The sequence below is a fragment of the Patagioenas fasciata genome, chromosome 14 (genome assembly GCF_037038585.1).
Source record: "Patagioenas fasciata isolate bPatFas1 chromosome 14, bPatFas1.hap1, whole genome shotgun sequence".
Taxonomy (NCBI): Eukaryota; Metazoa; Chordata; class Aves; order Columbiformes; family Columbidae; genus Patagioenas; species Patagioenas fasciata.
The window spans coordinates 12,183,118-12,207,445 of NC_092533.1; the positions used below are offsets into that span (position 1 = coordinate 12,183,118).

At 36.4% G+C, this 24,328-nt stretch overlaps 1 protein-coding gene across 3 annotated transcripts in view; it reads right to left on the bottom strand.

Annotated features, from left to right (window-relative positions):
- GABRB2 (gamma-aminobutyric acid type A receptor subunit beta2) overlaps positions 1-24,328 on the bottom strand; it is a 134,598-nt gene that overhangs the window by 60,759 nt on the left and 49,511 nt on the right. For all 3 annotated transcript variants that reach the window (XM_071814793.1, XM_065849106.2, XM_065849105.2), the window contains exon 7: positions 8,518-8,600. In XM_071814793.1, the coding sequence (XP_071670894.1) occupies positions 8,518-8,600 (83 nt within the window). The remainder of the gene's footprint in view (positions 1-8,517; positions 8,601-24,328) is intronic.

A 24,328-nucleotide genomic window follows, 5' to 3' on the forward strand; every position in this document is an offset into this window, starting at 1 on the left:
AATTTCTCCACTGGTAGGAGGGTCAGGCACTGGAACAGGTTGCCTAGAGAGGTTTTCCACTCTCCATCCTCGGAGATTTTCAAGACCAGGCTACACAAAGCCCTGAGCAACATGGTCTGACCCCAGAGCTGACTATGTTTTGAGCTGGTTAGACTAGAGACTTCCTGAGGTCCCTTCCATCCTGAATTATTCTTGAAGCGTGCCTTGAAACGTAAGCACATATCAATAATCTACTTAGTAGTTTCTCTTTCCCCATATGAAAAGCAATATTGAAAAGTTTATATCTATTATATAACAGTGAAAAAAAAAAGCCTCAACACTTTTATAAATACAGTATAAATGACTAAGACTATGATTTTTACAATTTTTCTCAACTTAGATATCCTTTCCTTTATAAATGTTTTTTTCATAAAACATACTTTTGAAGATAGAGTAATAACAGTTTCATTTGCATTTCATTTTGACTCAGAACAAATGCACATCATGAGAAATTTTATCCAAGATTTAGAAATTTTCATTTTTAAAAGATATAACTGTCTTGAATTTCCATCCAAATAATTTTGGACAGTGTGTCAAATACGTGCTGAATACTATGAGTAGCTTCTGTATGAGGAATATTTCTAAAACGAGAATAATTTCCTTGTGTCATACTCCTTCCACAATTTGCACACCCATGCAATGCCTTTGCAAATTTGCAATCACATTTTCTCACACCAATTATAGCAGCATTAGACTGATAGAAATGGCAACTAATTCCCTTAGAATTGCCTAAATATGGATAATACTACGTCTGAATTCTTTTTAAATGAACTACTACTATTGTAAGCAATATTACCTCTAAATTCAATATAGAAATATAATACATTGGAAAATGGAACTGCAACCAGTAACAGAAAGTAGGTTCTATTTTTTAGACACAAGTGAAATTTGAACAGTCTGAACTACCAGTACCAAATAACATGAGCACCTGAACAAAATTAACTTTGTTTCACAAAGCTCTCATCATCAGAAAGGTGCAATATACTGATCAAAGGAATTAAAAGATTGTGATATTTAACTTTACCAATCCTTCTGCTAATTCAGTTTCTTCTCTGTTACTCCATCAAAGTAAAACAATGTTTCCCGGCCTTGTCTACTTGAAAGTCAAGCTTTCTTCCACCCAAATCCAGTGTCATAATCAAAACTAAAGATGTTCTTATTCACTCTGTCACCTATTTGCTGAAACAAAAACAATGAAAGTGTTTTCCTGTTCGGTGATCAAAAATAAAATATTTTGTATTTGAGTATCAGTAAGAAAAGTAAAAGAAATTGAGAATTTAGGAAAAACAAAACAGAACCACCCAAACAAAAATCCCCAACCCTGCTGGAGATTACAGATATTTCTTCTTTTTAGTTAGAGCCACTGAGGAGGATTAAACTCGCATTCGAGAGATGAAGCTCCAGTTCCTTAGATACTTAAGTCAAATGGCATAGTATCACTGGAAAGTGACCCAATATGGAGCACACCGCAAGTCTGGTCATTTGTCCTGTCCTTCCAGCAGCAAATGCAGCTCTCCTCAAACAGGGGAGGAACCTGAAGGAGCATTGCTGCATCTCACCCAAGGCTCTGATTGCGGGCAGCGGGGAAAGAGGAGACACGGTTTCCCAGTGTGGGGAATGAGTTGATCCTGGTTTAATGGTTTTGTTTTGTAAACAGGTCAGAACTGCTTGTCAAGTTTCATCTGAATCCACAGTTTTATGATGACTAAAACATGCATTTTCTAGTCCTTCTCCCACTGAAGTAATTCAGCATTAGCATAACTATTTGAATTGCTGTTATCAGTGGAAAATTGCACATACAGATCAGACTGATAACAGGTTTGAAACAATTGCTGTCCTGTTCCTAGATGTTTTGCACACTCATCTAAAAAAACCCATTCATTAAATGTATGTAATCAAATTTAATGAAATAAAGACAATTACAGTTACTTCTCATTCCTGAAACATCCTGATGAGTAAAAGAATATCTGAAGCCACATACAGTACTGCTTATTATTTAAATTTGAAGAGCTAAGATATCCAGACAGATGTTTGTCTTGGCCCTTAAAATTACCATAAACTACTATTTGAGATAAAATGACCAACATTTTACAACTATTTCCTCAGGGAAGAACCATCAAACAAAGCTGTTTTGGCCATTAGCTTCAGCTTCATGAGTTTCCCAACTGATTACTTTTTGCTTCTCTGTCTCCAAAAGACATCAGGAACTGAGTATAATTTGATCAAGAGGTGAAAGGTAAATCAATGAAGTATATTTTGATTTGTCATAATGAAAATGAATTGATACTTATTTCCTGTAAAACACAGAGAGATATTTGAGAAAAACAAAACAAAATAACCCCACCACCACCACCAAAAAAAACCCACTTAGGAAATAAAATGACTGTAGAAACATTTCAATTCTTTTCACGGGGATGCGATGACTGTGAGATAATCAGTCTCCTTTACCTTCTAAAGCATAAAACCTGAGGTCAAGCGATTCCAGCATCTAGTAAATATTACTATTTCACAGAAGCTGTACCATGTTGAAGAAATTATTCCATTTTGAAAAAAATAATTGACTATTTCAGTAAAAATGGTACGATGGAGGATAAGCCATGATTAGCTTTCAGCACTACTGCCAGCACCTAGGATTATGTCAAATCATTTTTTTAAAAGAACCACCTAAGCTTTGGAATTTTGTTTTAAATCCCTCCTCTCCTTTTAACTTCCTTTCAAGAGACAACTTGAGACCTAACATGCGGGCACAGTAATTTCATTCAGTAATTTTGTTTGCCTTGAAGAAGAAGAAATGATGGTCTTCTCTCCTCAAAGGAAAAACAATTCCAATTTTTTCTCCTCTGAAATCCACAGTGTATGGGAATTGCAAAGTGAAGGGATATTTACAAAGTAAAATGACTACTTACATGAGAATAAGGAAAGAAACCACCAAGGAATATTTTTATTTATTTATACAAACCTTCACACATTCAAAGTCTTCTGGTACGAACAAGAAGTCAGATAAATTGTAGTAACTCTGAACTTGCCACAAAGTGTTTTAGTTTTGTAACGAGACATGGATTTAGTTGAATAAAACTCCTGCCAAAAAATGTAGACAGCATTTTTTTTTTTAAAGTATAGACTAAATTGCATTTGAAGTTGGCTCCTCACAGAAAGCTTGACAGATATTCTCAGCTCATCATGAATTGGACAAATCTAAAGGGAAAAAAGCTTGAAAACTGGAAGTGGACTTAGCGCTACATATAAATCTTGAAACATTTCACTCTTCCACAAAAAAAACACATTACGGTAACTACGCATTACCATTTCTATCTGCAAGTGAGAGACAACTGCCACATGTAATTTTTTTGACAGAGGATGGAGTAAGTGCATTATTTACAAATAGCAATTTGTTATTTAGGTCATTTCACTAAGTCCCAAATAAACCTTCATTCGGCGCTAAACTCTGCAATCCAAGTACGCCAGGCATTATGGCATAGCAAAACACTGTATGTCAGTAGCGGTTTTGTTGGTTAAAAAATAAAAAGGAAGAGGGAAAGAATTATTGTCACATCCCAGTGCAAAATCAGGTTTGTTAGCTGTTACGAACCCAATGCAAATAAACCTCACAAGAGTCCATAAAAGCTGTAATGGAACCTACAGCTGTCACAAGGATAGAAAAAAGTATGATAAATTAATGTGTCATTAGGCCAGACTCCAGAAGTACTGTCACCTTAACCCAGTGATCACAAAATTGCTGGTGTTGCCAATGGCTGCTTAAGAACAGAACAGGCTCTGGTGTAACCAGACCTCTGGCTGGCAGGAGACAACGCGTCCCGCACTGAGCAGAGCTTGGCTGCCCCTTTGGGAGATCTGTGCAGTTTCAGCTGTGACTCTACAAGTAATAATGATCAGGTTTGACACTTAGAAGCACCAGGCAGCAAGTGAAAAATCACAGGTAAGCAAGGTACAGCTCAACTAGAAGCAATTGCTTCGAGCCTAAACCAAAATAGGAGAACTTGGCAGAACAATGAATATTACTGACAGATTCTACATAGAGCAAAGATTCTACCTGAATCGCCTACTGACTGAATCAAAGCTATAAACAATTTTAAGTACAGCAAACTTCTAATAAAAATATATGTACTCCAAGAAAAAAATGAAAATAAACTATAATCTCAGTTCACAGGCTATATAGACCTAAGATATGTAACAGTATCACAGATGGCCTTTCCAATGGTACTTATTATGTATTTTTCTTGAAGAAATCACCAGTTACAAGGTGTTTGTAAAGGATACTAGACTTAAGAGAAAAACATTTGCCTGGAGTATGACAAGTTATTACAGAGATCCTGCTACTCAGTTTAGCTAAAAGGAAAAAAAAACAAAAACAAAAACAAAAAAAGAAGAGTATTTAGCCCATAAAATTCATAGCTTCTGGAAATGGAATTGTAAAGTGCCAATCCATTAGCTTTCAACGCTACCACGTAATTTATTGTATATGAGATGATCACAGTAATTGTTAGAAATATATTCTTTTATTTTGGAGGGCATCTTTCTACAGCATCAGAGATGCGTTCACCAACATTTAGTTCTTCCCCAAACCTTTAGCCAATGAATCTGGTGCTCTCTGAATATGGATTCTTTGAACTGGGTCCTTTTTGTTTCCAGTAATCCCTTAACAAAAGGCAGGGTTATGTGCAAGAAGGTCAAATGTAATCTAGCTCAGACTGGACATAAAAGTCAAAATGCTTCAGAAGTTTTAGAACTGTTTGCATTTGTCTTTGTATCTTTATGATTCTATATATTCTCCATATTCAACTGTAGAATGATTAAAAAGAAAAAAAAAAAAGCTTTAAGCTATGAGTTTCTCTATGGAAATCTACATTGCCTATATTGTCCAGTGCTGATAAGCAGAGATTGGATATTAGCATCTTGGACTCCCTTTTAAATTTAAACCCAGGTTGCTTCAAAGCTTTAAAAAGCTGTTGCAGAGCTTCTGTATAATTCTTTGCTCATTTGCTAACAGTACCACATTGTCGTTGTGTTATGAGAGCTTCTAAGATGTAGACTGCTACAAAGATGCACTGAGATATGAAGAAAATAAGAAATATACTTCCTTTCCTACCCATAGGGTAATATATTTTGGATGCTATTTGAGTTTCATTCTGAATGCCTGACCCAAATCCCTGGTTGGTTAGGGAGTGGTGGTGTTACCAAAATCTTACAAACACCGGTTCATTTGTACACAACCCACCCTGATCATATGCACTGATGGTTAGTCTAAATATCCTTCCCCTCTCCAGAGGGGAATCATCTATTGTGGGGTTGGGGTTTTTTTAGCTTTTACAGAATCATCCTATCTACACGCTCAAGAAGAGTCAAGGATTTCCTGTTGATTGTCAGTGTGCATTATGCCCCTGAAATTACACCTCCTCTCAACATAATGGAGACAAAATTACGAAGGACAAAGAACGAAGCACCTGTCTTAAGGAAGCCACACTATAAGCTGATGTTGCTGAACTGGACTGTGTGGGTACAGAGTTGGAATTCATCACTGTTTGCTAAACAATCTATGTCTTCTTCCCCTCACAAAGTGCTATACAGGTTGAATTGTCATAGAATCCAAATTAAGACATTGAAACCTATAGATGATGAACAAGTAGGAAAAAGGGACACTTTCATAAGATCAGCTTCTACTGATAGACGAATATCCTCGCTGAAGGGGCAAAGGGAACAGGGTCCTACGCTAATCTTGATAAATTGGAAGAAAATTAAAATATTAATTTAAAAAAAAAAAAATAAAAAGAGCCACTATTAAGATTCTAAACCTCAGTGGCCCAAAAGCCATGTATTTAGCTTTCCAGTCACTGTATAGTTGTTGGAAGTGACATCTCTCCATGGTATCCTCCTTTTCTGGACACTGCACTCCCTGGGGATCAGCAGAGTCTCTTGCCTGGCATCAAGCAGATTTGCCTTTAACCCAGAAAAGCCTTGACTGGTTGGCTCCTGGAATCCAACCGTTTGTCCTGTGTGACCTGATTATACCTTTGATCAATGGCCAGAACAGCCATCTGCAAAGTACTCAAAGCTTCAGCAAAAGGCATCTTTGATTTCTTTTTCTCTTTCTTTCAGTGCCTTAAATGTATTTCTAAAGTCACCTTGAGCACACCTTGATGATTTCTGTTTCTCTTGCTGATGAGCTTTCAGATGATCTGATTAGAAAGTGTTTGATACTGGGCTGCACTGCCACTGGGAGGATTTATATTCTTTCCACTCTGTTATTTCTGGCTTTTTCTAGATTCTGTTATCAAATGGAAGTTTTGAACTTATCTTACTGTGCTTTCTGTGGCCTTTTTGTCATGAAACAGGAAAAAAAAAAATAATCTAATGATTTCTGATCCAAACACCTCAGGCTGTAATATAAATGAAGTACCCTGAAAACAATTATTTCTCATTCATCAGCAAAGCCTGTGCGTGCTGTTCATACTCTGCCCTTTCTCCCTGGTCAGTACATCTGAGTGGCAAGCGTCCTGTTTGCTGAGGCTTCAGACAGGACTATAATTCACTTCTTAGTGCCACATCCTTAATACACTATGGAAAATGTTTCTGAGAACATGCTTCGAAGAAGAAACTCGGTGTGTTTTGCTTTGTTCCACAGCAACAAAGAAATGGGAAAAACAAAAATTTTGAGAGCTCAATACCCTGTTTTCCAGGATTGCTTCCTGAAAGATAACTGATCTAGATTCAAACTTCTAGTGCTAATCAAATGAAAGGGAAATTTCCATGTAGAGGTCCCACATTCTAGGTCTGAACACGAACAAGTGCTCTCATTGAAAAGCAGGGATATAATTTAATTTTCAGTTTTGCATAAGGACTGACTTGGTATTTTTTGGGAATTTTTCCCAGAATAGATCCTGCAGGCGTGACAGGCAGGGGATATCTAGTTTGTGAATCTCAAGAAGATTCAGGCATCTCAGCAATGCAAAGAGATGGCAAGACTTTGTTGGCTAGTTAAACAATGCTCTAAACAAAGAGAAAGGATGTTCCCTGACTCTCCAGCTTTACACCTTACACACACAATTGCAAAAAAGAAAAATTCCAGATCCTTGCTATGACAACAATTGAAAGACACATTCTCAGGACAGCATAGCAAGCCACAATCTCAGTAAAAATCTCTGTAAACCTGAATACAGTTACACCAGTAGTTTTCTTGCACGTTAAAATCAACCTACTATACTGGTAAAAGTCTGCAGGTATGGAATTTTGATTCCAATGCTGTCAATAGAAGTTCTATAATGATGTGGAAGGAAAACAAAACAAAGCCACCAAACACAACCATGATGTTATCCATTGTCATAAGAGCAAAGTCCTTCATCACATTTGCTGTTTGAGTAATTCAGCATGCAGAAGAGGTCAACTTTAATGACAAATACTCATTTTGCTTATTTTATGCATGTAAATTATTTCACACAGCAGTGTCAGAAGTTTGATTTGGGAAAGAATTTTGGTATATCTTTGAATTACACTAAAATGAATGAAAGATGGACAAAAATTTAAAGAGTATTTTTAAATGCTTTCTAGAAAGGCAGAAAGCAGCTCAGCTCTATCAAGTTCTTTCCAGACTGTAACACAGTCATTTTGTTGTCATTGCACACAGAAATCCCACATAATATTTTATAAAACACAAGTTACTTTAAAAAATACACACACTTTTGTGTAGTGTATCTTAAAACATGCTGTTAATTTCCATTTTGCTTGCCACATTCCATATAATACACCCCAGTTGAATTACCTGTGGTTCTCCTGAAAAAGGAAACGTATCTTGAAAGTACTGATACAATCATATATTGCCAAATAATGCATGTTTATAATAATGTCTTTATAAAAGGCATCATAAATGTTTTTTCTACTGATGTACTTAGAATTCCTAAAGATTTTTCAGTGAAAAGAGATCTAAAATTTTATTTCACAACACAAGTTTTATCTACACAGAAAGGTTGATAGACACCAGCTACTAAATACGTATGTATAGCAGACAGCATCGCACGTGTTGAAAGTTTAACTACAACACAGAAGTTAGGAAAAAAACCTACAAAACACATATTGCAAGGGCAAATCTAACCCTTTGCTGTCATTTATAAATGGAAACAAGCTGCCACGCAGTTCAGCAGTAAAGGAGGATAAAGAACTGATAATAATCCTCGTGCTCTTCACATGAACTCCAACAAGGCATTTGAATGCAACTTTTAAAGCTGCAAATTGTCCATCAAAACACAGAGTAACTTTCGCTAATCCTTGTGCCACAGATTACTAATCCATCTGGAGAGCTATTTTTTTTTGCATGTGCTTACAAGGATCTAAATGTCATCAGACAGAAAGACAACTAGGTTAGTAGCATGTTAAAAAAGAAAACAAACAAACAAACAAAAAACAACAGGCAGAAATAACTCCGAAGCGGTTGAGCACAGAATAAGTAGGATTTGCAGAAGTACTTACAGCTCTCAATCTCCAGCGTGCAGTTCTGCTCATCCAGCGGATATCTCCGTAGGTCCATCATACAAGCAGCTGTTGTTGTAATTCTAGGGAGGAACCAGAAAAGCTTGTTAATGTGTCTTATCCCAATCTCTCCTTGATCTCGGAGAGCTGAAAGAAGAAAAAGATATTTCTACATAACCAACTCTTTTGGCTGTTTTTACAGAAATACTGTGTCTGATGCTTACTTGTAATTAATGCTGTTCTAAGAAGGTTATGCCAGTCTGGTGGGCAACCAGAGAGCTCCCCCTTTACGCAATACTATCACAGTACCGTAAGCGTTAATAATCATCAACCAATTTATCCTGACAAAATGAAGCATGAATTAGGATAGCAATATTTCTTTCATTTTCTAGTGAAGGACTTCAAGGCAAAAAAGGCAAGGCTCAAAGAAAGGTGGCGGAGGAAATCTAAAGAGGAACAAAGACACATACTTCATATGCTCTCTTAATACCCTAATCCTTTCATGAAACTCAATTCTTCTTTCTTCTCCTCAATAGTACTTCCTAAATGAAATATTATTTTATCTTCACATTAGAAAGTAAACATTTTCAGGACAGTTTTCCCAAAAAATCTAGACCATATTTGTGCCTCCAGATTACACCAAGCCTACAAGCATTGACATGTGTTAAGCATGCCTTTTAGAGTTTGAGAGAAACATCTGTACCATCAATAAATCTTTTGCTGATAAACCTAACAGAGGAATATTGCTCTGGGCTGAATATGAAACAAGACACAATTCTCAGTAGCATTTTACGAACTATGTTTGCATCAAGTCTTCTTAGTGTGCAGACAAAAATCAATTTGTAATCTTCTTTTTTCACCCCTGCAAGCATGCCATATAATTCAGTAGCAATTAAAAAACATTACAATATGGAATCTGCCAACAGTCAAAATAGTATGACCTGCACATCCTCCACATGGGCCCAGGTATGGATATAATGCCTAAGCTGAGAGATTCTACCCTTTCTTCTCTGCCACTCTACCTGACCAAAGCCCTTCTCCTACAGCTGTTTGAGCCTGGTGATTTATAGACTCCTCAGAAAAACAAGGATTTTCTCCTGTGCATTAAGTACAGCTGACGAGCCAACTGCATCTGAGGAATCTGCTTCCACACCAGAAGACACAAAACAATCATAGTAAATATTAACCTGGTCGACTAAATCGCCTAATATCTTTCTCTATACTACACAAATTCTTCTTACCAGACTCTATCAGACCAGGGGCTCCAACACAGAGAGCAAACCACACCTGTGCTCTCCTCAGCAAAGTGTCTGTTCATACTGATGGTGAAGCTGAGCACTCACAATTCTGACATATCTGCAGCAGAATTTTGGGGTGCAACAAATACACAAAATAAGCCAAAGGCTGCTGCCAGCTGGCATAAAAACTCTGCAGGAAACATTACAAAAGCATTAAGAGACACAGTGTCTTTCTTCATCAGAAAGTAAAGAAAAATGTTGCACAGTAATGAAAATGATTGGTAGAGTTTTTATCAAGCTAAACCAGCAGTTTTGAATAATGTATTTAATTGAACTTGCTTGTTCATTCTTATCCATAATGCAATTCATTTAAATAGAACAAAAAGTCTGTCCTTTCCTCTCTTAATACGTCCCTCATATTTTCACCCCGACTTTTCACACAGTTATGGTGAAGTAGAAGTTCTCTTTCACCTTCAAAATGATTTAAACAGCAAAACTACCTTTTGTAAATTCTTAGTGGTTTGAAATTCGTGGTCAATAGCTAAACCATGTTACCAATGCAAGAGCATGCAAGAATTAACCTAGAATACTTCTAAAGTCAAGACACACAACCTATACCTTTCCAGACAGAGGAAGAAACAGCAGCTCATTATAGCAGTCTGCAATACTTGAAACAGGCATAAAGCCTCTTCCCCGGACCAGAGCTACTTCAGTTTTCATAAAAGGATCAAAAATATTTTTATAGTGCACAAAATATAACATTGTATTTTGCATAATGTAACCTTGAGAACAACAAAAAAGTGAAAGCTTTTAAAAAACAGTACTGTGACTCAACACATTACAGTCATTAGGGATGATAACAGAGCTCTCAGAGAAACACCATATGAAATGAAACACATTACAGAACTGTCTTTTACACTAATCTTTTAATTTGCTCTTAAAGAAAGAGAAACCTTGTGATAATTTATTTCATGATTGCTAACAATGCAAACGAGTTTTCAGCTTCCTCTTTTATGATCTATAGTTTCAGTGTAGACTGACTACAGAGGAGCAGGGCAAAAAACAAACAAAAAACCCAAAAAAACCAAGCAAAAAAAAGCCAACAACAACAAATCCTCACACACAGCAAAACCAACCAACCAACACACCACCCACACAAAAACCTGAAGCACTAAACTGACCAACCAAAGTATTATGAAGTAGACTTACGGAAAACTTTGTTTCACAGCAAGCATAGTTCCAGCGCAAATAAACTAGCAGGGAAATTAAGGTTTACTGTTCATAATTTAAAATAATTTAGATAAACTTATTTCTAAGATAGCCAAAAATCTGTCTTTGTCTCCAAACCTTCGCGGAGGTTCTCCAAATAAGAGCTGGAAATTGGCACTGTTCCTTTCATGGGCCAAACTTAAAGTAATGCAGAAAATAATACCTGTAATAAATATTACCCCAGCAGTGCTAATAGTTCTGATATCACCAGTGAAGAAAAAGCAGCACTGAAAGACAGGAGAGCAACACTAATGATATGTGGAGATGGACAGAACCCAATTCCAAGGAACCCAATTTCCACCAAGCTGACAAATGAGAAGACTAACCACATACACGTCAGTGCTGCGCTAAGGAAGCACGCCTTCAGAAGTTAGATGGATTCTGCTTATATTGCAATACCAGTTTAACAGAGATACAGACACCAGTGTGATAACCAACTAGCTCAAACTGCTGTACTTCTCAGAACTTTCTACAGCCAATAATCTCAAATTTATGATACTGAAAGCATGCAAGCATGTTTGTGATCTAAAAACCCCCCAGCCTCCTCCCCTTGCACACAGCTTCAAATACAGAGGTATTAATCCCTATATTGCCATGGAAAATATATATACTTGTTAAGGAGACATCAGATGTAGAACTCCCATTGACAGGAAAAGAACTGTTCTCTCATTTGCAAAAATAACTTTTCAAGAGTAATCCTGAACTTCCTTTGATTGCACCTGCAACACGAGGTCTTTCCTAAACAAATGAAGAGTGAAATAAAGCATGAAGACCAAACGCAATTGCCCTAGTGTTTGCAAATAATCATCAGGAACTGAGGAATGATACTTAAAAGTAAACGATCCTCTAAATTATGAGGAAGACACATGAAATCAGTGACTTTTGTGAAGAGCAAAACCAGAAAATGTTTGAACACAGGAATGGCAATACTATTCTGTGAAAGAAGCAATAGTAGACAATCTGGTGAGCAGGATGGCCATGACAGACAGACAACATCAAAGAAGAAATGGCATTTTAAGGAGTCGTCTCTTTTAGTTGTGCCTAAATTTTTGTTTTTCCTGTTGTTTCTTGCAAGCCATGAAAATGAATTAATGTATGAGTAAGAAATAAAAGCAAAACAATAGAAAAGCAGTAAAAGTATTTACTTTCCATCTGTCACATATAAATCACACTTGAATTCTAGTAATTAAAAAAAAAAAAACAACAAAAAACCCACACGTTTGGAGTGAAACAAATAGCTGTAAATCCTGGCTCAAGTTTTGGCTAGGTTACAGCCTGAAACGTCTGTGAATCTTTTGAACCCATGAGGAATGACTTATAGTCACCCCCATAAAATGGGCACTGTAAGCATCACATGTTGTCAGTAGGACTGAAGATGAAAACTCAGCACTTCTAGCTGTGATGTGCTCGAAGGTTTGCGGCAAAGCTTGGCAGAGGTGTGCTTAAAAGAAGAGAGCACACATCCAAATTCTGCCTCTTAGCAACAAGATATAATCTTAGCATTTGATTTAAAAGGCAGGTGATGAATCACAAATCTTCATAAATAAGGAGATGGCAATACACCCTCTTTGCATGGTGTAAATGTCATGAGAGGAGGAGATGGAAAGCAAACTATCACATAGCTAAGCCACTACCATCTGCACAATTAATGTATGTTCTAAGCAACGAGGGAGTAGGAGGGAAAAGCATCATCACTTATGACTATGTAGTCATTAGCCAAGATCCTAATCTTCATTAGACAAATGAATTAAAACTCACCATTTACTGAAGCTGTCACAGTGGCTCCAAAACAATACTTTAAAAATGGTCCCACTGGAGTTGGATGAAAACGATGCATTTTGAAGGAGTAGTTAGTAATCAGAAGCATGACATCAAGATAAAGTGACAATCTATTGCTACTGATCTAAGGCAACCCTCCTCCCTTCCCCCCAATTCAAGCAATTTTTATAATAAGGAAGAAAACAAAATAGAGAACATTGTGAATTTTAGAGGAAAATGATGACTCAGGAGATCAACAAGGTCTGTAATTGAATGGAAAACTGACCACAAATACACAACTGGCTTTCCAAAAAATTTAGAGATTGCACAGAATTTACATTAGGAAATTGCTGAACAGAAAGCCTGGATGAGCACACAGTGATGATGCAGAACAGTGGAGTTAAGTTAAGCCAGAAGCGGGGAGGATAATGTATTTTCAAAGTAAACCCAAGGAAGCAGGAGAACGTTTTGTCAGTGCTAAGGATATACGTGATCAACTACAAATCGGGTGGGGAGAGGGTGGGCAACAGATGGGACCTCCAACACTACAAGCTGCAGATCTCACCTATACAGTTTATTTTCATTACTACTCATTTATTGAAAATAATACAAAAGTAATGCTCCAATGGGGAAAGGGAAAGTCTTTGCTAACACTGACCCACTGAGAAGTACTTGTTTATCTAAATGAAAACTCTGTCATGTTCCTGGCTACGAAACAACTTTCCTAAGACTCTTCAGTAGAGAACTCCTCCAGTGCAGAGCTGACACCCTCTTTTCTTCACTGATATCACACTTTCAGGATGGAAGACAAAAGATTTGCCACACTAGGCCTGAACTACCAATGCCTTTTAAAAAGCACTTTGAACATCATGTTTTCCAGGTCTGGTAAGAACTGCTGAACAACAAGGAATAAAACTTTTCATTTGTTCATTCCTGTCAAAACTGATGAACACAAATGAACCCTCATTCTGCTCATTTTGCTTAACTGAAATGGAATTTTAGAAGTCTGAAAGTATGAGGATACCTTATTTCTAGAAATACTTCTGGTTTTCTGCCATGGACACAATATTAAGTTTGCCACATTCCCACTCCCATTTGCAGGGGTGGGAAATTCAGGAACATAATAGTGATGTTCTGAGATATGTGCTCAGGCCCAGCAAACTCAAAGTTTATCAGCTTAGCCATCAGTTACATATCCAGCATAAGATAAAACACAATATACAAATCCATTACTTAACAAAGCAAAACAAAGTCATTTTTTCCTATTTATTGAACCAACAAATGCAACTTAATATAAAACAAAAGAGATCTATGTGATAAAAACTGTTTTATCAATGCTTTTTTTAATAATCTTTCATAAGGTTAAGTCATAATTACATTTCGCTTCTGGAAGCTATATAGTTCAGGGATTGCACCTGCTAGTCATGCATTCCCTAATTGCCTTATATTAATCTAATATCTATGCCTTCCTCTGAAAAAAATAGTAATAAAATTCTGTAATAGCTATAAGAAACAGCAGAAGTAACAGTTACTATTTACTTTAGCTCTTGATATCCAACAAATATTAGTGTTCATGCCCTTTTTCCTGTGCTGAGTCCTGTGGGGTAGTATTCCCAGTGCCAACAATCTCAGTGCTTTTATTCAGTCTTACCATTATTTCTATGACCAGGACACAGCATATTTTCCTCACAATCTCACAGACCACAGACAAAGATCTGTATTGAAATTAGAGCTGTATTTAAAAAAAAAAAAAAGAAAATATGAAACTTAAAGAAAATTAAATGAGGTGACCTGATAAGACAGATGGAATGAGAGTCTATCTGCTACAATACATGAAAAAGACCTTCGGTACTCGTGAAAACAAAATATTAACACAGGCGGAAAAGAAAAAAAAAGAGAAGAAAATAAATCACAGTATCAGATTCTGAGACATTGCTATATATGATGGTTTTGGGGAAAAAAAATAATGTCAAGTGTTTAATATAATGAAAGAGTGTCATGAGATATGAATGCATATAAGTTTTGGGTCTGTACAGTTAAATCAAAGGAACAAGAAGGCAACAATGCCAGAAAGCCCGACTTCAAACGGCGAACTGCAGCTGCTGTTGATTTACACAAGTGGAACCCCACATGCAGCATCACTGGGCACCTACAGAACTGCCTCTGCAGGGGCAACCTGTCTTCCTAATCTTGAGTACGAAGCTCTTTATGCCCTCAAACAACTGAATTTCCATCTCTTCCAGAACTGTAACTTGTGCTCATGTCTCCTCAGACTTTTGTTGTTGTTGTTATTTGTTTGGTTTTGGTTTTAAACTAACTATTTCCAAAACATCATGATTCTGAATTCTGTGGGGTTAGTATCTGGAAAAGACTTCAGGACCCCTCAGAACCACATTAAGTTTTATGTATTCGTATTAATAAGGACATTTATAACTGCAAACTAAGATCACTTTCCTGGCCACCAGCATCCAACATTGTATCAGCATCCTTCAATTTCCCTAAAACTATATTGTGCTTTCTCTATGACATAAAAACATCTTGCATCAGAAGCTGAACACGGAAAGTTGTGAAAAGTAATTAATCTTGACTATGTCTTCAGCATCTCTTGCTTCAAAAGGAAATAAACTACTCAGTTTGGTTAGGGAGAGGGACGGTTGTTTATTTTCAGATAAATATTTCGGCTCTAGAATGTATTTTCTTGAAGGCATACCCAAGTTACCCAAAAATGACTAGTAGCATATCTTTCTTATGGTTATTCTGCTATCTCTTTGAAAGTCCAACAGCCACAATTCATCTCTCTGTCGTACATGACATTTCTCCAGCAACAATACAAAACAACATTCTAAGGCATTTCAGGATAACCATAATGTACTATTCATGCATTAGAATTGTGTGTGCTTTGGACACCCTCTTGTTGTAGAAACAGCCCACAGACTAAAGATGCACAGTGCTTTATTATCAGTTGTTAGCAGAGAATATAATGTAGTCTGGGACGTAATTATGAAATAAGCTTCTAATATGTATAATCAGAAATAAAAAGAGAGAGGAATGAATATTCAGTATGTGCTTCCTTGCCTTTCTCATTTCCCATCTTGTGCACCAATTGTCATCTCTGCTCCAAATGGAGCAGATATGAGCCATATTCTAGAGAGAAAATGATAAGATGAAAACACAGTTGATGATATCTCACTGAAAGGACAGAGCTTGTCAGCAAGGTCTAGAAATAATTTACCTCCTCAGCTGACCACATACATACATTCTGTAGTCATCTAAGTTCAGGGGATTCCTAAGATCATTGCCTGAAATTTGTAATATTTTGGTAAAAATATCTAAAAAGTAGATTGTAAGAAGTCTCATGATCATAGTAAATTAGTGTTTTGTTGCTATCCCACACAAGCAGATGCATTCAGAATTTTGTTGGAGTGTTTTTCCTGTGTAGTAGCTGCTATAGTACCTTGTTAAGGTACGTGGTTATTATTCTAAAACACATATCTTGTTTTTAGATCTTAAAAAAAACTACACAAAGACTATCGCTAGCTAATTTTTGCTAACATTTCCACCAGTAACAACTGCCATAAAAACTGACACGGCAAAGGAAGTCACAAATTGCAAATGACAAAAAAGGGGACGGAACTTGTGGATGGCAATATTGTAATAAATAACTTTTTTCATCTAGATCCAATATGGCTAATGTTTATTCAGAGACATCCAAATGCAAGTAGGTTCAGGACCGACAGAAATGGCACACGGAAAGGGGTTTAGAAAAGTTACAGTCCATGAGAGGGAAGCCTGCAAAATGGTTGCTAGAACACTTGGTCCAAACCATACCACACCAGTTTTAGCACTTTAAATAGGCAAAGCACTGGCATGCAACCCCATCCACAGTAAAATTAAAATTAACTAAGATGGAGAAAATGTAATGATTTCTCAATTCAGATGCTGAGGAGAATAATGCACTCCAGGAAACCCTCCCCGTGAAATGCTGAATGTGGATTTACCTGCCATATGTGAGAATAAAGTAAGGACCCAAACATTTGTTGTTTTCTGCCAGTTGCCCAGAAAGGCGAGTGTCCAGAGACTACATGCCATGGGGACCTGTACGATATTGATTACAGCCCCTTGAACCATCTTCTCTTATGGAGACAGACATTCCTGAGGGACCAGTCTCCAGATCACATCACTGAGGTAATCGTTAGGGTCCTTATTGTTCTGACGCTAGGAACTTGTCTGCATATAGTTCCTTCCTTGTGATTTGATCTCACAGTCTCCTTCTGGCCCTGAGACATTTTTCCCATCTGTTCATACAGATGGCATATTCGAGTCAAGTTGAAAGAATGGTTTTCCAAACTTTTTCTGTTATCTCTCACCCAAAATTACACAGTTCTAGACTAGCAGAAGCAGGGGGTATTCTGGGATGCATACAAAATCAAACCACAACAAAAACACAAACACAAAACCAACCAACCCCAACAAAACAAACAAAAAACAAAAGCAAAAAGGAAGGGAAAAAACCACCTCAACAACACACACAGCACAATATGCTATTCACTGAATGGCTAAAGCAAATGCCTGCATTAGATCCTGAAGATCTGAGATAAGCATGGTTTCATACTGCTTTCCTGCAGATATTCGAACATATCCCTGGAGTCTGGAAAACTTATCTGGAAGCACAAAAATCCCAGAATTTCTGGTAATTTATCATAATTTCTCTCCTTCCAAACAGGACTGAATATTGTTCCAAGAAAAAGACTCAACTGTTTTGCTAATTGAGAGCCAAAAGAAATTCAAATTTTCAGAGGAATGAAGAAATGAAATTCAAACTTTCAGAAGAATGAAGAAATAGAAAACAGAGCCAGGAGATATGTGAAAATGATTTTTAAAATAATACTTGGATTTTAGGACTTTCGGCAATTCTTATTTCTCAGAAACCATTTTACCATTTCGTAAAGCTTAGTTACAACACATGATGAAATAGTGGGTGGACAAATCAGTTGTGCTCTTCACAGAAAGTACATTCAAAATAAAGGTAATATTTTTGAAATCAATCACTAAAACTAGATATTTAACTGGAATGAAAAAGAAGCCCAAGTACTTGCACCTTCAGACAAAATACCTGCTAGGAAAAAAAAAGATAAATGCTCCTTTCATTTAAGAAATAGTATTCAAGAATGTCTTACAGCAATGTCACAAAAGTATAACAGAAAATATCTGCACAATCACAAGAAAAAGTAGAAAATGACTACTTGTAACTCAGGGAAACAGAGGATATAAAAGAGCTATTATTAGTTCTACAGAGTGTCATAACTTTTCTGTATTTAAGCCTATGTTTGCATATACACATTTAACAATCAACTCCTTAGCTGAATCTTGATCAGAGCATTCTGAGATTTTATATATTTCCTTACTATAGGAAAGTTCCCATTGTCAGGATGATATGATATGATAAAAGATACCAGAGAAGGGAAACAGGATAGATTGCTGTAATTCTCACTTATGTAAATGTTTAAGTTTCAATTCAAGATTAAATGTTTGATGACCTCTATTTGGTTTTGGAATATGCAATACCCTTGGAGCAACTTAAACTATTACATGGTTTTAAAGCTGATGAGAGTTTCTCTTAAAGTAAATGCCACAGTCTGTCTGTTAGGCAATAAAACTCAGAATTTTTTTCACTTCATTGCAATGTAATAATCTTGGATAATAGGGCTTTTAATGGAAAAGATTCCTGTGACTTAAAGCTTTTTCCTTATTAAGTTTAATTGAATTATTTATTCACATACTAATGATCTAACAGCCACTTCATATAAAATAAAAGCTAAAGACTCTCCTGAATACTTCTCCCATACTTGAGATCTAATAAAGAAACTGAAATAGAAAGGTATCTTTGTTTTCTTTCAGATAGGGGAGGTATTTAAAACCAACTCGCCTCCCTCCTGCTGTGGATGGAGGTGTTCTGAAATGATACCATTCCAAGTCCTACAGCAAAATGCATCTTCAATCTATGAGTCCTTAACTGAAAAATATATTTATGACCGACAGTGATTTCCTCTTTATTCCAAAAATTGCATCTTTTTTAAAAATTGGCTCATTTTGTGAATGGGCTGCTGTGTAGGAGAAGTGGAACAATGTGATTCAAAGGAGAACAGAACAGATTTGTATCTATAAAACATCTATCCCAAGGTGCATATGAAGGCTGGCATTTTATAATTCTTCATAATAATGCCTGGCAGTTATGTAGTATTTTATGGGATCGAAACACTTTACAAACTAATTAATTAATCTTCACAACACCCCAGTGAGAAAGTAGGTTTTAGTATTCCAACCTAATAAATGGAATAACAGAGGCAGAGGAGCTGTATGATTTTGTTTCATGTCACAAAGAGTCCAGGTCTTCAGCCTATATATCGTCAGAAATAAGAGTAGTAATATTTCTGAGGTTAATTGCTCGGAACCTTCAATGGAACTATTTACAGAAAACAGAATCTGGCTCATATCTTGCGCCAGAGCCAATACCTTGTATGGTTCAAACAACACTGAATTTGCTTGAGCAACGCACTGGGATTTAAGTTCCTCATGCTGGATCTACAGCCACTGTGTGAGACAAGAGCTGGTATATGACTTGTCCTGTCCTAGGATTTCCACATATTGAGATTGGGGTGGTGATGCTTCATTGTTTATGCAGATGACACTTTGAATTCAAAATTTTACATAATTGTGCAGCACTTTTCACAGGCAATTCAAAGTTTTTCTAGACTTTGTAACAGTTGCATTACTTCAATTTGAGACAATGCTTTACTACATTTGCATTTATTTCTGCCTGTTTTCAAAAAGATCCTGCTTTGCACACCTGCAGACAAGACTTAAAGGTTCTTACAGATGTGTATGTATACGCTAACAGCTTGGACAATTCAGACAGAGAAATCCGATTCACTGCATTTCTCGTGCAAAACTAAACAGCCGTGTGTCTGACTGCGAATTAGCTTCAGCAAGCGTTGGCAACTGAAAGTTCAATAATTGCACTTATGAGCACAATCACAAAAAAATTACCCAGTTAAAATAATGGAAACACTTCTTCGCTGTACGGAGATTCTCATGTTCAAACAAGTCTCACTCAAACAAGTTACTCTTCACTTAAGTCTTTGCAATGTTTGTATACACCTTTATTGTCATATCAAGAAAAATAAGTGTTATAGTTTTACACGAGATAAAAAGAATTACAAGAAGTGATATCCAAAATTATAAAAGCCTATACGTTTAACTGCGGCAACAGAAAGCTACCGTACTATTTCATGTCTTATTTTAAGACAAACTTCTGAAACTTTACATTCAAGAAAATATTTTCCATCTGAAGTTCTGTGCCATCGCATGACACATTGTCTTTCTACTAGGACAGAGATGGTAAAAGAGCCTAATATCTAAGATGGTTAACATATTTTACAAATTGGCACTTAACATGTAAATTTTTGAACCTCAAATTCACATGACACTTCTAGTGGCGATTTGATGTCCCTGGCATAACACTTCCAATACCCTCAAGATATGCATGATGTGTGTGTGTGTGTATATATATATATATATTTATATTTTAACTAATGGCAACACTACTTTGAGATGTTATTGAAAGAGGAAGTTGGTGCTCAGGCTGCTATATCAGAGTGATAGAACAGCATGTCCCTGTAAGGCTTCTTATGTTGCTACAGGGTACCGCATTATATTTCTTTCCTTTTCTCCCCTGAAGATAGACAGGACCTCAGATTGAGTGGAGGGCCATACAGCCAAGAGGCATCAATGTCATGGAACCAGAAGCACCTGCCCCCTGAACAGTTACCATGATTAGGAACAGTGTCCAAAATAACATCTTCCCCTCAAGACAAGAAGGCCAGGTCCTTTTTATCCTTTCCAAAATCCCCAGATTGAGAAAGATGAAAATGCTCCATTTTTGAGAAGATTTTTGCTTAGCATAAAAGGGCATTAGAAACTTGTTAAACAACTTCAGTTTACCATCTGGAAATACACTTTTGTAGCAAACAGGTAGGACAGATCTCTGGCACTTTATTGCAGAGGAAGTTTGCAAGTTGCAAGGATATTTGAAATCTTATGTGCAGTTGAAATAAGTCATTTTAATTCCAGCTGCACAAATGATTTTATAGTCCTGAAAAGGAGAAATGGAAATTTACTTCCAAATTACGCTTAGAATTTTAATTAAAAAGATAAGCACTATGAGTGGAAAAAAAATAAAAGTAGCAAAAAGTAGCAACATCAAGATCAGATGATTTACTGAAGGATGTCTAGCGTGAACAATTGACCTCTCAAACAGTATGTTCTGAGAACTAAAGGCATTTAGAAAGGCAACTGCTTTTTAAACTTTCCATCAGATTTTGTAGATAATAACCTGTATATGAGAAGTTAAACTGCTGAACAAGTCGATTAATACAAATATGCCCAAGGCTATTTTAATAGCCCAAAGCGTGGGAGAATCTATTTTACTTGCAACACTGCAAATTTCCAAGCAGCTGAAGCTAAGCGAGCAGACAGCAGAAGGCACAGCTGAGACAACACAAAATCCAAGCATCCAGGGCTATTTTGAATTCACATGACTCAATGCTGATAGCAAGAAATAGAGAGGACAAAGCAAGACCATCATATACATAATTCTCTCATTTAGGGGAGATTGCTAGTTTATATCGTTCAAATAGTCAGGAATTATCCTGGTTGTGTTGGAAACTTATAGTTGGCAATGTATTAAATAAATCTTGGCGAGTAAAACTGTTGAGCTTTCAAATGGGTCTTTCATTTCTGAGAAAACTGCTCTGTTCTGCTTCCCTTTGTTTGTCTTTTGACCAAAAAGGATGGAAACGTTGTCACCTCACAAGATGTGGCCCCTATCAGAAGTTTTGTTTATATTCTATTTTTCAGCAAAAAGACACTCACAAGCTTCAGCTAAAAAAAGCATAAAACCAACCTGCTAAAGAGATACAAAAGTGTACAACACTCTTTACCATGCAATTGTCAGTCCTCAGTGATTGACACACTTTCACAGAGTTCACTTGTGAGGATGTTAGGAGAAGCATATAGAAGAGTAAATATCTCTAAAAACATAACAGTGCAACACAGGGAATACCTTTGTCTTCAGCCACTTATTCAGCTATATCTGATCCTAGTATTCTGCACTTGATTTCCTCCTTATTGTGACACAGAACACCCAAATGCTCTCTGCCAGCAAAGAGACAAGTGCCAGAAAAACACCTTAAGAAAGTTACACAAAAAGTAGCAATTCCGAATTGGCAAACAGAAGGCTCGTGCTCGTTATTCTTCCCAAATCTTGCATTCCAACCCTGGAAAAAAGCCTCAATAAGCTTCCACAGGCTGCAAAAATCAGAGGAGTGATTCTTCCCCAGAATAAACCATAGGAGAGCTGAATTTTCTGTCTGCATTTTTTAACAGAATTGATGACGAAAGTCAGGGGAATGTAAATATATATATAAATTTGAGAAACAACAAATCTAATCTACCACAGCAATTATTTCTGATACATGTATTATATGAACCAGATATATCAACATACAGAGATCTAGTTAAAGCCATATCTTTTCCTGAGTTCTGGCTGCGTATCTTTTCAAGCTTTGCTGAACCTACCGCAAACCAATTGCTACCCTATAATTAATCTTACTCTTCTACATTTACTGTTCTATTTACACTGGTAAATCACTAATATCCTGTTGCAAGTCCTCTTAACTACCAATGCATAGTAATTTTCCCTGTAATGACTCTTCATTTAAGACTGTATGTTGCAATTTTCTACCATTTCAGTGATTTAAGTATATCATCTATTGAATGTTCTGGTCTTGGCAGCAAAGACGAATTTTCTTGCCAGATGGAATATGAAAATAATGTGAAATATTTTTTAAATTGAAAAAAAAGAAAGTTCAGTAAATACATACTGCAACTCAAATACAAAAATAAAAAGCATTTTCCCAAAACATAAGTAGCTGGCAGCTATCCCTCAGAACTAAAAATCCTTCTAAACCTACAAGTAACCATGGTGCCATGTTCTCTGTAAAAAAATGGTTAAAATTTAGTTATACCCTTAACTAATAAGCCTTGTAGTAATGAATGGGGTAGGCTATGAGGACATCGTAACTACCACACAGATGTCGACATTCATTATTAGCCATTTCTCTCTCTCGCCCCTTTCAGCGACAGCATAAGCCAGGTGCTTACAAAACTGCCTCCTAGTCCTTCCTGAAATTTACCTTCACAATGTTAAATCTAACCAGATCTGACATGCATACCATGTGTGGGTTCTGTAGGAAAAACAAAAGGAGCAATGTTAAGGGGATGACTGCTTGCTATATCCAAACCAGAAATTAAACTATAGAGGCATAAAAGAATGGGATGGTTACATTTACACATTACCATTTTGGTAATAAGATCACTTGCAGCTCAATGAATTTGGTAACAGCAACCAAGGTAAAGGAAACCAAATTCACAGAAACATGTGTGTATGTGTACATTTATACACACATTAATATATAGGTGTATAGGGAGGCGAAGGTCAAAATTAGGACTTACATTTAAAGGAATCTCAGTTTAGTAGAATGCATCTCAAAGAATATGCCACTGCAAGTATAAGCTAAAGTAAATTAACACTGCAATAAAAGTTGTGATTTTCAGAACAGTAACAGCGCACAGTTTGTTTTGTTTTCTTGCTTGTTTTTAAAGATATGTGGAAATCATTAAGCAGGCATTAAATACATCACTACCATGGACACTTTAAAACACATTAACTTTTAATTAATTTCAGATGAAATAACTAAAGCTACAAAACTGAAACCTAAACATTAGAATCATATCATTGCTGGACCATGCAGCAATCAAAGATAAAAGCAGAATATGGCCAATCACACATTTCTATTGTGTTACCAGCATGTGTATTTACCCCATCCACCCCATTATCTGAAAGACATTTTAGGCAGAAAGCCTTTGTAAGACCTACTCAGCTAAGTCTAAGGAACAGGAGGAAGGATCTTCTACATTTCATCACAAAAATTTGTCCAGAGATCATCAATAATAAGGACATATAACAGGAGGTTTGATCCCACTATAGCAGACCTATATTGATATTCAGGTTTGTTTCTTGCCCTTGGCAATCCCTTCTGCAGTGCTCCTTGGAAACAGGCTGCAGCCTGAGAAGGGCAGGCAGGTGTAAATATTACAAACTGAAAAAGATAAAGCTAGAAGTAAACATATTTCTTTTCAAAATCATGATAATACAGCCTTTGCAACACATTCTTACCCAAACAGTGTAAGATTTTGATATATACATTACAACCAAATGTGTACACAGATGCAGTCAAGATTCCTCTAATACAAACTTATCTAAAATTCCTCATCTGAACCCATTACCTATTGTGCCTAGAAATGTGTTTTTTGTTTGTTTTTTTTTTTTTTTAACCTGAATATGCCACAAAAACCAGAGAAAAATTTCTAGTCATAATTTTATTTTTTTCACTTGAAAAAGAAATACGGTTGTGTTTCCTCCAAAA